Source organism: Esox lucius, chromosome 13 (assembly GCF_011004845.1).
Source record: "Esox lucius isolate fEsoLuc1 chromosome 13, fEsoLuc1.pri, whole genome shotgun sequence".
NCBI classification, from domain to species: domain Eukaryota; kingdom Metazoa; phylum Chordata; class Actinopteri; order Esociformes; family Esocidae; genus Esox; species Esox lucius.
This window is the reverse complement of record NC_047581.1, coordinates 3792410-3807911: the sequence shown is the minus strand read 5'-3', so window position 1 is coordinate 3807911 and position 15502 is coordinate 3792410. Positions and strand designations below refer to the sequence as shown.

Here is a 15502-nt window from a genome sequence, read left to right as displayed (position 1 = left end):
TTACATTTAACTTTAATTTCTACTGGGAAGTCAGCAGAGCCCTGGATAGAACACAAGAAAACACAGCTATACAAAAATATTCACCAAAATATATAGAACAGAAATAAAAAACATAACAAATTATTAAAAGAATTCAGAGAAACAGTTACAGCTGCCACACAGGCCTCTGATAAACTTTTCCAAGGATGATTTGGTGAATCCTAATACGTGTAGCGCACGTCACGTGATGGAAAAAATTAGCGAGATGATGGACAATGTTAGCGCGAAACAAGGTGTAACGACACAGGAGTCGACAACCTTATGTTCCACAGTCAGGTGCGCTAACCACAACTCCAAACAGGATTAGGTTGATAGGAAAGGCAAGTAGTGGTATTACCAAGTTTATCTTAGTACATTAGACTATATTTGTGACTAAGATTAAATGTATTTTGGTAATGTATAATCTATAAAATTTGTTTCAACACCTAAATGTGATATAATCAATACGTCGGTAATTACATTTAATCTTTTTACTTTCACAGGACCTGAAAAATGCATTTTAATATGGGCTTCAAAATACATTTTGTAATGTATTTTCTATAATACTGTAGCGTATGGTGGGGCAGTGTCTCAAGGCAGGCACACTACCAAGGTCGCTACACTACCCCCGCCAAGCGGGGGAGCGTGTCCTCACGCTTCACTATACCAAGTCCCTCATGGAGACACGCCTCTATGATGGCCATCCTTCCAGCCCTGCAAGGGCCTCTGTGAGGACCACCTCCCCTTTCTCCCAGCCCCCTTCCAGCCCTGCTACGGCCTCTGTGAGGACCACCTCCCCTTTCTCCCAGCCCCCTTCCAGCCCTGCAAGGGCCTCTGTGAGGACCTCCGCCGCTGGTGCCTTCTCCCAGGCTATTGTAAGTGCTCTGCATTTTGATATCTCCTTTTAGAATGATATGAAGGTAATGTTGCAATGATAATATGAGTTTTCATATTTATTGATTCTTGTTTTGAATTAGGATGAGCATGAGCTCATAGCTCCTGGCCCTGCTCCTGGCCCTTCTCCATTCTGGCTGCCTGTGGAAATGATGAAGACAATCCCTGTTCAAGATCAGCAGTGGATTGCTTCTACTTTGTTCCATGCTGGCAAGCTGCGCCAGACCGCTTTTTTACTCACCGGCTCCTGGCGTGGAAGCCCTACCACCTGTGGAAGGTGAGGGTGATCTGTCCCACCTGTGGGAAGCAGCTGACGGGATATGGTGTCCACAAGAGGGCACGCAAAGTCCTGGACATCGACAGGTACTACCTGATGGTGACGGAGACACTCAGGTGCACTGTGTTGCCTGCACCATCTGGCCACCAGACAGACTGTCCTGGACCAGCTCGACCTGCCTCGCCAGAGGAAGTTCCGGCTGATCTTGACGCGCAAGTGAGCTTTTATCCACACATCTTCTTTAATGTTGTAATTACATTATGTGTGAAATAATGATGTTTACTCTGGTATGCAGGTCTTTGACAACATTTGAACAAATACGTGAAAACAGTCTTTGTTTTTTTCATAAAGGTATGCATGTGATATACGGGTCATCTGTATGCTAAGAGAGGGAACAGCCCAACCCGTCTTGTCAAGCAGCTGAGGGAGAACCACAGTGAGGAGTGGTTGGACCGCCTGGCTGACTATTTTGGGGAATGTGCTACCAGGAGCCCCCAGAGCCTCTTGATGTCCCCACCAGCCGATGGCTCCTGTCTGTTTATGGACGGGACATCATCACGCAAATGGCTCACATCAAGGCCAGGATTACATCCACCTTTGGGTCCATTTTAAAAATGGACTCCACCAAGAAGGTGATAAGCAGCTGAAAAAAAAATACTGATTCTCAAAACATTACTGATTCTCATGAAACACACACACACGCGCGCACACACTGTCTCAGCCTGAGAGTAGGACTGCAAGTGGTAAATAATCCTTTCTCAATGTTAGTTTGTTACAATACAGTCACATCAGTTTATTTCATAGAACTGGACAACTAAAGTTGATGGGCATTTTTGTGTGTTTAGATATTCAACATTTATAAGTGTTTTGCTGTATGTTTTGTGTAATTTCAGATCACAAGGAAGCTGTCGGGGACAGCACGGGGGACTGCTCTGTGGCTGAGCTCTGTGAGCAATGAGACCGGTCAGATACTCATCAGCGTCCTGACTGCTCAGGAGGGACCTTGTCTGGACCTGATGGTCTCGGGTCTCATGCGTCGCTAGAGCCAGGCAGGTATGGCCCCTCCAGTGCTGCTGTACGTGGACTGTGGCTGCTGTGTGGAGCAGGGTCAGAGCAAGCTTCAGGGCAGGTTCGGAGGGTGGCCAGACCTCTACATCAGGCTGGACATCTGGCATTTCATGCGGCGGCTGGCAGCAGGATGCACCACTGATGCACATCCCCTGTACCCCACTTTTATGAGCCGACTGTCAGTCTGCATCTTTAAGTGGGATGCCGGGGATGTGGCTCTTTTGCGTCAGTCCCAGAGGGAGCAGCTCAGACGGGAGGGTGTGCCTGTTAGCACCAATGACATGGTGGACAGGCACATCACCAAGAATGACCTGGCTCTCTACTGCCGGAGGAGGACCCGCGGTGAGGTAGCCACCATGCGCTGCATTGACCACCTGCTGCAGGAGCTGATGGGGGACAAGGGGAGAGACCTGCTCGGGGTGCCACCCCTGGACTGGGTCAGGATGGAGCACATCTGGCGCGTTCAGCAGAGGCATGTGAAGTGCATCCAGGACGTGCCAGGTGTGCCTCTCTATACGGAAAAGGGAACCACCACCACTAAGGACGGTGTGGTTTTGACCCGGTACAGGTGTGCCCGAGGCTCCACGTCCCTGGAGTCCTATCACCTTCACCTGAACAGGTTCATTCCAGGTTGGGATCAGTTACACCGATCACTTTGATTAATGATTCATTCAGATATTGCTTTTGACCAAATAACATTCAAGTGGTCTTAATTCAATATATTTTCTAAATGGATTTACATTCCTATTCAGGAACCAGTGCCAACAGCCTGAACTTCCAGCTGTATCTCCTGGAAGGCCTGAACAGGTGGAATCAGGACCGAGCTGCTGCATCCCTCTCCACCAAACCCTCCTCACTGCTGAGCTACGCTGGGGACGTGGTTCAGTGTGTGAACGAAAACAGCATGAAGGTGTTTGGCCGGAAATATGTGTCCTCTTTCCGCCCCCCTACAAAGTACACTGGTAAGTTACCCTATATCAAGCAAAATAAGGATTTTGTTCTTGGAATTAGGATTCTTTGGAAACATATTCTCTGTTCATATTTTCCATGTCTTTCTGTGCATGCTGATTTGTATTTTATTGTATTTCTCTTATTTCTAGGAGAGCTGATAGGCATGGACTATCTGCTACATCAGACAGGGCAGCCTTTGCAGAGTGTGGACCCCGACACAGAGGAGACTGACCATCTGCTGGAGGACCTGGCCGTGGACGGTGAGGAGGAGGAGGAAGATGAAGGCTTTGAGGAATTCACACTGGACTCCACAGTTGGTAGTCTACTGGATGACACATAAGAATATAAAGATACAGCCTGTTTATGTATCCGGCACTAAAGTCACATTAATGTTTCAGGCCATGGATGAGCACAACAGGCCAGGCATGGATCGTGTGGATAGCCTGGCTGAGTGTTTGGTGGAGCTGAGGAACCAGATCAGGTTGACCCTAAACAACCAGCAGGTCAGCAACATTATTTGTTATTTAAAATTATTGTAAACAAACCCATGCCTAGATTTAAACATTTCAATGCTTCATATTATGAATTATTGTTTTCCTTTCCCTCATAGGTCAGCAACATTGTGGAGGCCATCTTTGTCCGGCTCTGTTCCATCCACAGGAGTCCCAAGAAGAAGGGGAACGGGATGCTAACAAGATGGACTCTCATTTTGCAGGACTACCGCAAAATACGGCAGCTGGTTCTGGCCAAGGGGGCCATAATGCAGGCGACAACCCTGCAGCTGGTGGAGGTGAACCAGACAACCCTCATCCAGTGGCACAACGGCAGGGTGAAGAGGCAGGATCTTGCATTGCTACTGCAGGGGATTAACCTGCCTGGTCTTCTCCCTGTGGCTTCCGATCCTTTGGACCCAGCCAATGTCCGCCCAGCAGTTGCTCCACCCCAACACCAGGGAGAGACATTAGTTTATCCCCTGCCCAGGAGCACTGCAGGGCAGGCAAAGTCAAAGAGACAGTCCACCACTGTGATCATGCCACCAGTGGCAGTGCGACCAAGACTAGAAGCACAGAGGCAGCTATTCCCCCAGGCTTCAACTTTTCCATTCATTGTTCCGGCAGCCCCTGTCCTTCCTGGAGCTCCCTCCTATCCTGTCCCCATCACTCCCCGCCCAGCCCCCAATGACCCCCGCCCTGCCCCTGTCCCCACTTTATATTCCATCCCCCTAGCCCATCGTTTCCTCGTACTGACCCCTGCCTGTCCTGCTCCATCTGCTAACACTTGCAGGAAGTGTGGGCATCATCGCACAGCCCAGACTGGGCACAGCCAGTATAAGGGGCGAATATATTGCCCAGCCACTGAGACTCTAAAGAGCAGTGGAAAGGAAGAGGAAATAGCTCTCTTTATATAGTTCCTCAAATGTAATTCAGTTGTAATATAGCGTGTATTAATATCTTTAATATAGCTTTAATATAATTTCATATAATGTGTCATCCGTTACTTAGTTGTTATATAGTATATTAGCCAATTACTTCGTTAAAGTTTGTTAAATCCGTTCTGCACTCGTGTGTATGTTTTTTTGTCCTCAAGAATATATTTAAAATCGTGTGTGGTGGATGTGTGTGTGAGGTCTTTAATAAACATATTTTGGCACTTTTAACTATTTGCTGTTCTATCATTTTATCTCTTACTTATTCCATATGTTATTCAGTCAAAATGGCAATGAAGAAAACATCAGGATCAAGTTGGATTTATTATATTCATGTCACATGTACAGGGATACACAGGTGTACACAATGCAGTTTGATACTTGCTTATAATCTCTCTACAGTTTAGCTGTGCATTCATTGCAAACATTTTGGTAGAAGTACAATGAAGGGCATTAACTTTAAATTAATTATTTCAGGAGCCTCTACTTCACTACCAGGGACTTTTACACTAATAAAAACATACTTCTATCACAATCATGGTAACATAATCATTATTAAAACTCAGTTTAACTTTAATTCACCATATCAATAAGAGGAACACTTTAGAGCACTATTCTTAGCACTCTCTTACTTCTGGAGGCGGTACTCCCAGTGCCAGAAGAGTGACTGGATCCAAAGGTCCCGGGTTTGAGTCCTGACAAAGACATAAAATATTTTTTTTGGTATTCTGAATAAATAAGGCAGTCAGTAAAACACACATTGCTGGCATCTTCCATTTTCTTTCATTTTCACCTTTCTTCCACCCCTTAACAGACTATTGTTCCCCAGCTTTGGCGCCAGGGAGAGAAAGAAACAGGAGGAAAGCCAAGTTCCGCCTCGGGAGGCGAACCCGGGTCCACCGACCGAGAGCCGAGCGCGTTAGCATACGCAGACGTAGCACTCTGACGGGGATGCATTGCCAAAGAGATGCAGAGTAGAACAGACAGGGCTGAGATTATCAGAAAGAGCAGGTAGCGAGACAGCGGCGAAAGCCAGCGGCGTAGGCCGGCATTTGATCTCCTCATTGCGAGTGGGATGAGGAGCCACCACGGTTACGTCTGTAACAACCATAGACTGTAAAAAAAATGGACGACGCCCCTTCGCTCTTTTCCATTGGTGAAAACTGAAGCCGCCAGTGTCCCGATATGGCGCTGACATCTTGGACTTGCGTCTGGGCAGATAGCGATCTTGGGACCAGTTCTGCTTAGTAGTTATGCGCAGTAGCGAGCAGGAAGTAAAGCCAAAATCAACGGCCCCACCCCTGTGCCCCGCCATCACTCCCCCTCGCAGAATGCGCATACCGTAATCAATCGCAAGCACACGCTGCACTGTTTTGGAAGTGGAGTACTGCTCCTGTGAACTCTGTCTGCTCCGTTCCACTCCAACCTCATTAAAATACGATATGTTATAGCCTAACTTACATAATGTTTAACCCTAATTTAGAATAGGCTTAATACAAAAATAATTGGTAACTTCTAGCTAACGATCACCTGCTAGCTATTAACATGGCTATTAACGAGGCTTGTTGTCTTTTAGCTAACGTTGCCTAGCCCATTACATTTATTTACTAATTAAATAGCTTATAAATTTAACTTACAGAAAAAAATTCTAAGATCGATTTGAAATGCCAGATCGGTTAGCACAATCTACTGCAGAACAACCCATTATGTCCGTGTGAAATTATATAAATTATAGAAATTTAGAGATTAAATTTAAAGCACCAATCTCCATTAGTCCTCCGAAGATCGCGAAAAAAGCCTGTTGGCGCTTCAGTTGCTCCTCGGCTCAGATAGCTGTCAATCACAACGTCACACCACCGTTTTTAGAGCATTAAATAAACTAACTAAAAACCAACTTATTTTAAAAACAAACTCTTGAATTTACATTAGCGTGATACAAACTACAGTAAATGACAGAAACCAGCTTCGGAAAAAAGATATTTGAAGGGTAATTTAATTGTTTAGTTGGTCTCGCGTCCCATTGAATAACATGGGGAGGCGGGGTTTATGACCTATACTGGGACCACTCCCCAGGGGGCGATCGAGACGTTTTGGCTTCACTTTTCAGGGCTTGTGCGGCACGCTTGGTAACAACAGGTGAACTCACAGGACGCTCGGTAGCCCGCGAACGGCGAGGAGCCCGGCATTTGCATACGCGGACGTTGCACCCTGAGCGGGGACGCGTTGCCAAGGAGACAAGACTGGGGCAGACAGGACTGGGATGATCAGGGAGGACAGGTAGCGAGACGGAGGCGAAAGCCGGCTGCGTTACCTGGCGTTTGGTCTCGTCACAGCGAGCGGAATGAGAATCCACCACGGTTACGTCAGTAACAACGGTTGGAAGCTCAGGACGCTCGGAAACCCGCGAGTGGCGGGAGAGAGGAAACCGGCATTTGCATACGCAAACGTTTCCCTGACGGCGAGTGAATGTAAACAAAATACTGCCGAGCAGGACTCTGAGAGCGAACACGCTCCTGACTGGCGGGTAGCGGAACAGGAGACGCCTCCGAAACCGCTAGCCGGAGTTTGTCTATTAGAGGTGGCGGGTAAAGAGGGGAGATAAGTTATACCTATAACCCCCCGAAAACACTCACTACCCTGAACTAACAAAACTCTTATCCTTACACTGCCTAGGGAAAGGAATAGAGCGTGCACAAGCAAACACATTAGAAAACCTACCAGCTGCAGGGCGAGAATGAGGGATAAGCCGCTCATTTGCGCCACTGCTTATATCCAACGGGGCAGGCATAGAGAAGGAGAGAGCGTTCACTGAGTCTCTATTATCCACCGATGAAGGTAAACTAGGGCATGAGGAATTCACAGAGACGCCGCCTGAGCCTGCACAAAAGCACAGCTTACGCCTAGGAGCACGGCATCTGCATACGCGGACGTTGCACCTTGAGTGGGAACGCGTTGTCTAGGAGACGCCGAGAAGTGCAGACGGGAATGATGTGATCAGAAGGAACAGGTAGCGAGACGGGAGCGAGAGCCGATGACGTTACCTGGTGTTTGATGCCGTCACAGCGAGCTGGTTGAGAAGCCACCACGGTTATGTCTGTAACACCAAGTGAGCTCTCAGGACGCTCGGTAGCCCGCGAACGGCGGGAGAGAGGAGCACGGCATTTGCATACCCAAACGCTTCACTGAAGGAGTGAATGTAACACGGCGTTCTCTGGGCTCATAGGTGATATATAGGGGCAGGCGTGTCCTGATTGGCTGACGCATCTTGAATAAGTTTTCAGTACGGCAGCAGACGCGGCCAGGGTGAACCACTAGGAGCTAAAGCCCCTCTAGGGGGCGGAGCTCCACGACATATAACTGCCACTATATAAATGAGCACCACACAATACATCAACCTCAGTTTTTCTTCAGCTGCACAAGAACTGTTCTGCCCAAGACATTTCTGTTGTCGGAGGTTCTGCTATCGCCGTGTCAACACAAGATGAGCCAGCTGGTTGCTCAACAACGCAAGGACAGGCGGATGGACCCCCTAGAACGCCCGACCTACCTCTCCCTTCCCTCTGCCCAGGGTTTGGGACGAGGTGGCAGGTGTGAGGCAGACCTTTCCTCACACACTCAACGTCTGCCATCTCTGAAGACTGAGTTTTCCATCCTCATTGAGAAAGCTGCGGTGAGCCTGGGAATTTCCCTTCCTCCTCGCCCGCCTGCTGAGCCCCGCAATTTCATGGCCTTTGGATCTTGGGCTGAGAGGGCTAAGGAGGAGGATAGAGAGGCCCCGTCCCTGCCTGACCTACCGAAGTACGCCGAGGATTCATGGCAGAGACCCCTGGTGTTGAAGGCCCCGGCGAAGTCTTATCTTCCTTTCACAAAAGTGGTAGGGAGGATGGAAGCGATCGTTCAGGGTACTCCTCGGCTTGACCTGCCTCTGGTGGCTCACTTCCTCCCTTCGGTGAGTTGTTTGCAGGCTATGAATCCCGCCCTGCCAACATTTGAAGATCGTTTCACGGCACAGCTGTTAGATAAGAGTTACGTGTTGGGAGCGCAGGCAGTGGCAGCCTCCAACAACGTAGCTCTGTTGGCTGCAGCCATATCAGACCTCACCACGGGAGTTTCTACGTTGTCAGGTTCTCAGATTGGGGACATTTCCCGGATGGCTCGAGCTATTTTGCACCTCAACCAGGTCCATGCGGTCTGTGCCGGCCGGGTGATGGCGAACTCCATCGTCGCCCAACGACACTTGTGGCTCTCTCTTTCCTCGATCAAGAAGACTGACCAACGCCCTTTCCTAAACGCCCCTATCGTCTCCACCGGCCTCTTCGGAGATGCGGCGGCCGAGGTCCTCCTCCGGCAGGAGTTTTCCAGACACCTACCTCTGGCGAAGCCAGCAGCCCAGCTGACATCCCCATCCCCCAGGACAGCGGCTAGGCCAGGCTCCTCTGCTAGATACCGTGCCAGGCGCCGTGCCAGATGCCAGGCGCCAAAGACCCCCGACGGCTGTTACTACGGGAGTTCACCCTATTCCAACTCCTAGGGTCTTGACAGCTGCGGCACCGATCCCGCTTCATGAGAGCAAGGCATACGGCGCATGCAGTGACTGGCGGAGGAGACCGTTTGGATGTACTGTAATAGACCGTCTGCCTCAAATCGTGTTTGATGTTCTTGTAAATGTAATAAAGTGGAATGTTTGTATTGAAATTTTCACAAAAAGGCATATTTCTATTAGGTCTCAGCCTCATAAGGTTGCGTCTCTTGGTTCTCTTAATATCCAGCCCATCCCTTTAACAACGCAGGGGAACACGGCGACTGGTCCACTCAACCTGCTTTTAAGTTTTCTGTGTCGCAGTTCTCGTCAGTCATCACGGATTCTGCGTTCTGACGCTGCTCCCTGAAAACGGTGAGGTGACCAAACATTGGTAGGGTTATGTTGCTATACGTTTTAAGACATAACTAAGGCTTCACGACCCCTTGATGTTTAACAATTGGCGTGTTCCTATCGATCGTCCTGTGGCTTCGTTCTCAGATGGGGACACCTGTTCTAGCTCTGACTTTGTTGGGAGACGCCAGTTTTTGCATGCTGTCACCCAGCGGTCAGTCTGCGCTGTTAATAGGGTTATAACTAACACACGACAACATTGACTCCGATCTGGTGTTAAATGCCGTTTTCCGAGCCATGTAGCTAGCTCTACTCCCGCGGGTTAGAGCCGTCTAGCTGTCAAAGTAAATCCTCAGGGGTGGTTGCTAAGCGACCTTGTGTTGATTCCCTGGGCAGTTTTGTTCTCTCTTCTGCAGGCTGTGAGGACCGAGACTGGTTGAGCGTGTGTTTTGCTTTCCGAGAGATATGTACTAGTTCTTTCTAAGGGCTGTCCCTCCATCTCTCGCTCTCCCGCTCTCGTATAGCTACTGTGAGTTGCGTCGAAGTGGTACTTTCTGCAGAGTGGACCATTTTATTTTTTTCGCCAGCGTCGCTATTGGAACATGCCTTGGGACACGTTACCGATTGGGACGTTCACCGACTCAGAGTTGGTCTCGGTGGTGAGTGTTCTAGGGTTCATTCTCTTCCTTATCATTTGCTATGTACATTGTGTATAGTATCTAGGTGTGTCTAGGCCTATATCTCACATCGCTCTCATGGGTTACGGACTCCTTCCTCTTTTCTGATTATTCTCCATCCGTCTTCAGTTTGTATATATGCCAAGCTGAAAGGCCTAGCTAATCATGTTGCTAGGACCACAGTTATAATTGTAATGTATTAGGCACAGTGATGTGAAAATGAGCTGTATTTTATGGCGGAAGGAAAGGAGAGGTGCAGCTCTTAGACAAGTTCAGTTTCAGCACCTCGCTACAGCCTCGCACAGGGCTGTTCTATGTTTCTGACTTCGAATATTGGAAAACAACCATAGTAAACGTCGGCGGGGAAAGGGGAGGGGCGGTCGCGTAGTGTTTGTTTATGTTAATAGAGTGCAACACTTTACCTGGCTTACGTCGCCCTAGGCTTGAATAGCTGAAGAGCCAACGTATGGACAGATTCCTAACAGGCTAGCTAGCTTTAAGGTCACGTGAGTGCCGAATAATTACTTTTTTCCAGCAAAAAATGTATCTTAGCAAGGTAACGTCATAATGTTAAAGTAGCCAACTAATGTTAACTGATAGTTGCGCATAGCTACCTAACTACGTTTATTAGTTAATTGATTAGCCATGTAAATTACATTACCATTTGAACCAAAACTTATAACGTTACTGAATGGATAGTAATTGTCATGTAGCCGTATATAACAGTTTCAACGTTATATACGACTACATGTTTATATGCAGTGATTTGTACTTAATATTCATTTTGATTTTTGCAAAGTCGCATTAGTGTGTACTGTTCAGCTGGGCTGCCCAGCCCTGTTCCTGGAGATCTACTGTCCTAGGTTTTCTCCAACTCTAATTAATTTAGCACACCTGATTCTAGTAACTAGCTGGATGAAAACCTTAATCAGGTTAGTCACAAATGGGGTTGAAGAGAACCTACAGGACAGTGGATGAAACATATGTTTTAACTGGCTACAAACCTGAAGTAAAGAGCCTAGGTATTATCATAGATTCTGACCTACACTTTACCTCCCATCTGAACAAGGTGACCAAAACCTCTTACTTTCACCTTAGAAATATTGCTAAAGTAAGACCATTCATAACCCAAAAAGATGCAGAGAAACTAATTCACGCATTTATTACAACCAGATTGGACTACTACAATGCCATCCTTACAGGTCTCCCCAAAAAGTCTTTAGAGAAGATTCAACTCATCCAGAACTCAGCAGCAAGACTCTTAACAAAAACAAAGAGGCGAGAACACATTACTCCAGTTTTGAAATCACTGCATTGGCTCCCAGTCTCCCACAGGATTGATTTCAAGGTCCTATTGCTTGTTTATAAAACTCTAAACAGCTTGGGACCAGCCTACTTTACAGACTCTCTAAAAACCTATGTTCCACAAAGGGCCCTCAGATCCTCGACTGCTAACTTGCTAAAGGTTCCAAATTCCACTCATAAAAAAATCGGTGATGCTGCCTTTTTTACCTATGCCCCAAAGATGTGGAACAAAATACCAGAAAATATAAAGGAGGCATCATCTATAAACATATTTAAAAAGCTATTAAAAACATATGTTTTCACTCTAGCCTTCAACTAAACCGGTAATCTATGCTCTTCGCAAAACATTTTTTAATTTCTCTGCCTGCAAATGTGCTCTATGTTTTTATTCATGTCTTTTTATTATTATATATATATATTTTTTTTAATTCTCTCTGTTTTGCTTTTATTGCTCTTTATTGCTGCTTATTGACCTCTATTGATGTAAAGCACTTTGAGCTGCATTCCCTGTATGAAAGGTGCTATATAAATAAAGGTTTATATTATATTATATACATAAATAATGACAGCACAATAGAAACATTTTCACTATCATAAATGTTTGGCTAAATAGCTACTATAGCCAGATTGTCGGTGGCATAGAGAAGCAGGCTGGATATCTTTCGTGTGAACTGCTATAACACCAGTAGCAATACGAGAGCTGGTAGCAATAAAACTAATACCTGTGTTATAGCTAGGAAATGCAGTTCCATCCATAAGTATTGAGACAAAGTAGTGTACATTCACCATACAAAATGTATACTTCTAAAGAATCTTGTCTACCTCCCAGTTATAGATGACTTGCACAATGCGCTGGAGTTAAGGAGACTGGTGTTCTTCATCCCTGGGCCTGTGTCCCTAACTCTCACCCCCAATCTGTACTGCCAGAACCCACCATGAACACATCCCTGTCTTCATATTCAGGACCTGACAGAACCAGGTCATTGGTCAGAATACAGGCTCCATCACAATACTTTAAGCATGCATCCCTCTTCTGTTTACTGAAATGATCAGGGGTAGTTTGAACAGGCCTCCTGTTACTTTTAGTAAAGCGATCATTGGTTTTTATGTCAAGTTTCACATAAGCAGCGTTCAGATATGTTTGGTAATGTATTTTAAAGTGACAGCAGATGCCTATTTCAATCTGCTGTCACTTTAAAATACATTACCAAACATATCTGAACTCTCTCTCTGTGCGTGTGTGCGTTCAATGACAGGCTGGCAGAGGAGAGCTGCAGGTCTACACAAGCCAGCAGAATAGAACCCAGGAAACACGGGAGAGGGCCTCAAACACACTATGTGCTGGAGATCACCCTATGAATGGCAGACAAGGTGATTTGAGAAATGTGTAAAGCCAGTATGTGTCAGTCATAAATATGAATATGCACTATATACACGTCTACATTTTGTAACAGAATCTTATCATGGTTACTGCCCCAACATGCTAACCACTACAATGTCTGGCAATATACTGACATCTATACAACACCTTTCAACAACCCCTTTAATTTATTTCAGTCTACTTTCCTTTCCTAGCTCCAGGTGACCCACGTTATGCTGTGGGAGTGCCATCCCATACCCTCCTTCTGCACTGCCAGAAAACACATCCTGGGACATGCTGCCCCCTCTCAATTGAACCAGATCAGTAGTCAAAGCTCTCTGTCTTCCACCTGTGTTTGTGTTTTTATTTGCCGATTTGGGACAGGTGGAGCTGATTGGGTCATTAAGGTGACAGGTTGCACCTGGGTTTGGGACCAACTAGAAGGTAAAAGTTTCTGGTGCCCAGTCCTGGCTCTCTCTCCCCTGACAAGGACCATGTTGCTATGTGATTTGGTTGATTGGGTTTTGATTAGGTGCACCCCTCCACACTTAGACATTTTACAGTCATCCAGGCATCTCCACTCGTATGTCTACATTCAAACTTTACATGTCAGTTTTCCTTTTTAGTTTTGTACTTTGTTACTTTTTTAATAAACATTTGTTACTCCTTTAATTCCAATGTGTGGAATCCCTTGATTGTCACCTTCTAAGAGCCAGGTTTTGACAATATAACCTTCAACATGCATCCAATCCATTTTCCTTTTAGTGAAGTGATCACTGATTAGGATTGGATTTAGAGTTTGTGTAGATAATATACATAAGCTCAACATATGTAGATGTACTGGTTATCTAAGTACCAGTTCATTTGACTAGTTATGTTATTCAGGCAGGATATGTCTGTAATGGGCAACAGTTATATTTTACCCCACTTTGATGCAGGTACAAATGGAGTCCCAAAGCATTGACAGTCTCATTGCTGGTTTAACTATTTATGCTTGTTTAGAGGATGAAGTCAACCATTGAATCAAACCAACAATGTTAAGGTACTCCATGATTTCCATATCAACAATTCCCCATGTTTCACATACCCATGCAATACTGCTGGAACTAACAGTAATGGATTATTTTCAAGTAAAAGTGTAAGAAACTGGTGACTCACTGACAATTCATAATTATTCAGCCCTCAATCCTTTATTAAACACTGGAGATAGGAAAGTAAGTCTGAGCTGTTTGTTAGGTGTGATTCAGAAATGTAATGACATTATACACACACATACTAGGATTATACAGGAACATTTTCTAGACTATCTAGACCATGTTTTTGTCAATTAATATTTTCGTCTTCGATTAATTTTTTGATAAAGGGAATATGAATGAACAAACATTTTGTTTGGAACAAAAAGTTTTGTAACACAAAATTCACTCACATGGATGTAAACAAATTTGTGATTTTTTTTTAATGTAGATGTGCTTTGTATAGGACATTTCTGGACTCTAATTTCAAGTCATAAACATGTTACCAACTCTTGACATTTTGCATTTGTATTTCTTTCAATGTAGATTAGATGTTTGCTAGTGAATCCTTGTTTATTGTGCATAGTTTCTGATATCCCTGTGTAGAGTGAGCCAGGGTCTTATTTGACTACAAATAGAAAAGTTTAACTATTCATCCCTGCCTTTTCTCAATCAATCAAATGTATTTATAAAGCCCTTTTTCCAGCAGATGTCACAAAGTGCTTTTTTTCAGCAGATGTAACAAAATGCTTTTACAAAACACCTGGCCTTAAACGCCAAGGAGCAAAGAACAGTAGTGTTGAATTTCAGTGGCTAAGAAAAACTCCCTAAGAATGCCAACATTTAGGAAGAAACCTAGAGAGGACCCAGGCTCAGAGGGGTGACCAGTCCTCTTCTGGCTCTGCCAGGTGAACATATTTTAAGATTACAACTGTAATCATTAATAAATGTGTGTGGGCTGAGTCTAGAGTCTATTTAAACTTAGTCCAGGTTGGAAGCATGACCTCATGGACAAGGACAGGGACAACATGGGGGAGGTCTCAGTGCAGTGACAGCTGAAATCGTCAGGCATCGTCTCGATCTGCAGCACAACCAGGAGGACAAGGACAGGGACAGCAACAGGTCCCCCAAGCCAGGTACTTCGCAGATGTGGGCCAGGACCTCATGCCCTCCTAAGTTGAAAATGGGAGGAGACTGGGAAAATTCAGAAAATGCATGCCTCATATCAACAAGGATTTATAGTGGAGAAGGAGAACTTAGTCGAGAGGGAGAACTGACCCTACTCTCCCAGCACAATAATATAGCAGCATAAGAACTTGGAACTGAGACAGGGGGGTCCAGTGACACTGTGGCCCTATCTGGGGGAGGCTCCGGACAGGGCCCAACAGGCAGGAAATCAATCCACCCACATTGCCAAGCATCAACCAAAGGGATCCCACCAACACCACCCTGAATGAGGGCCGAGTATTGCCAGCCGAGTACAGCCCAATTGCACAAGTGTGCAACAGAGAGACAACAACAAGCCAGTGACTCCGCTCCCGACAGGCATTGGAGGGAGGGCATCCCATGGCAATGAGAGCCCACCTGGAGATGAGAGCCTATCATTTCTTCCTGGTGGCACAGACGCAGTTTTTCTAATT

The 15502-nt window shown here is 45.9% G+C and overlaps 1 protein-coding gene and 2 long non-coding RNA genes across 4 annotated transcripts; 2 read left to right on the top strand and 1 right to left on the bottom strand.

Annotated features, from left to right (window-relative positions):
* Window positions 1–600: 600 nt before the first annotated feature.
* LOC109616471 lies at window positions 601–4863 on the top strand. The gene is made up of 8 exons (XM_020052304.3): window positions 601–893; window positions 996–1405; window positions 1541–1821; window positions 2083–2887; window positions 3010–3219; window positions 3358–3521; window positions 3607–3711; window positions 3819–4863. The coding sequence occupies exons 4-8, from the start codon at window positions 2245–2247 to the stop codon at window positions 4614–4616; spliced, it is 1920 nt and encodes a 639-aa protein (XP_019907863.3). The 5' UTR covers window positions 601–893; window positions 996–1405; window positions 1541–1821; window positions 2083–2244; the 3' UTR covers window positions 4617–4863.
* A 78-nt stretch (window positions 4864–4941) lies between these two features.
* LOC109616518 lies at window positions 4942–7804 on the bottom strand. Its single transcript, XR_002197664.2, has 2 exons — window positions 7676–7804; window positions 4942–5329 (listed from the first exon to the last, which is right to left on the bottom strand). It is a non-coding gene; the product is annotated as an uncharacterized LOC109616518 (long non-coding RNA).
* Window positions 7805–9939: 2135 nt separating this feature from the next.
* On the top strand, window positions 9940–14198 carry LOC109616517. 2 transcript variants are annotated; one of them, XR_002197662.1, is made up of 4 exons: window positions 9940–10166; window positions 12319–12468; window positions 12746–12860; window positions 13065–14198. It is a non-coding gene; the product is annotated as an uncharacterized LOC109616517 (long non-coding RNA). The 2 variants fall into 2 exon arrangements; XR_002197663.1 differs by lacking the exon at window positions 9940–10166 and adding an exon at window positions 10180–10690.
* Window positions 14199–15502: the final 1304 nt, after the last annotated feature.

Bases quoted from the DNA above. Each gene is read 5' to 3' on its own strand.
- LOC109616471 (XM_020052304.3), top strand. From the start codon at position 2,245: ATGGCCCCTCCAGTGCTGCTGTACGTGGACTGTGGCTGCTGTGTGGAG. The intron at 2,888-3,009 runs GTTGGGATCAGT...ATTCCTATTCAG, and splicing joins CCTGAACAGGTTCATTCCAG to GAACCAGTGCCAACAGCCTG. The intron at 3,220-3,357 runs GTAAGTTACCCT...TCTTATTTCTAG, and splicing joins CCCCCCTACAAAGTACACTG to GAGAGCTGATAGGCATGGAC.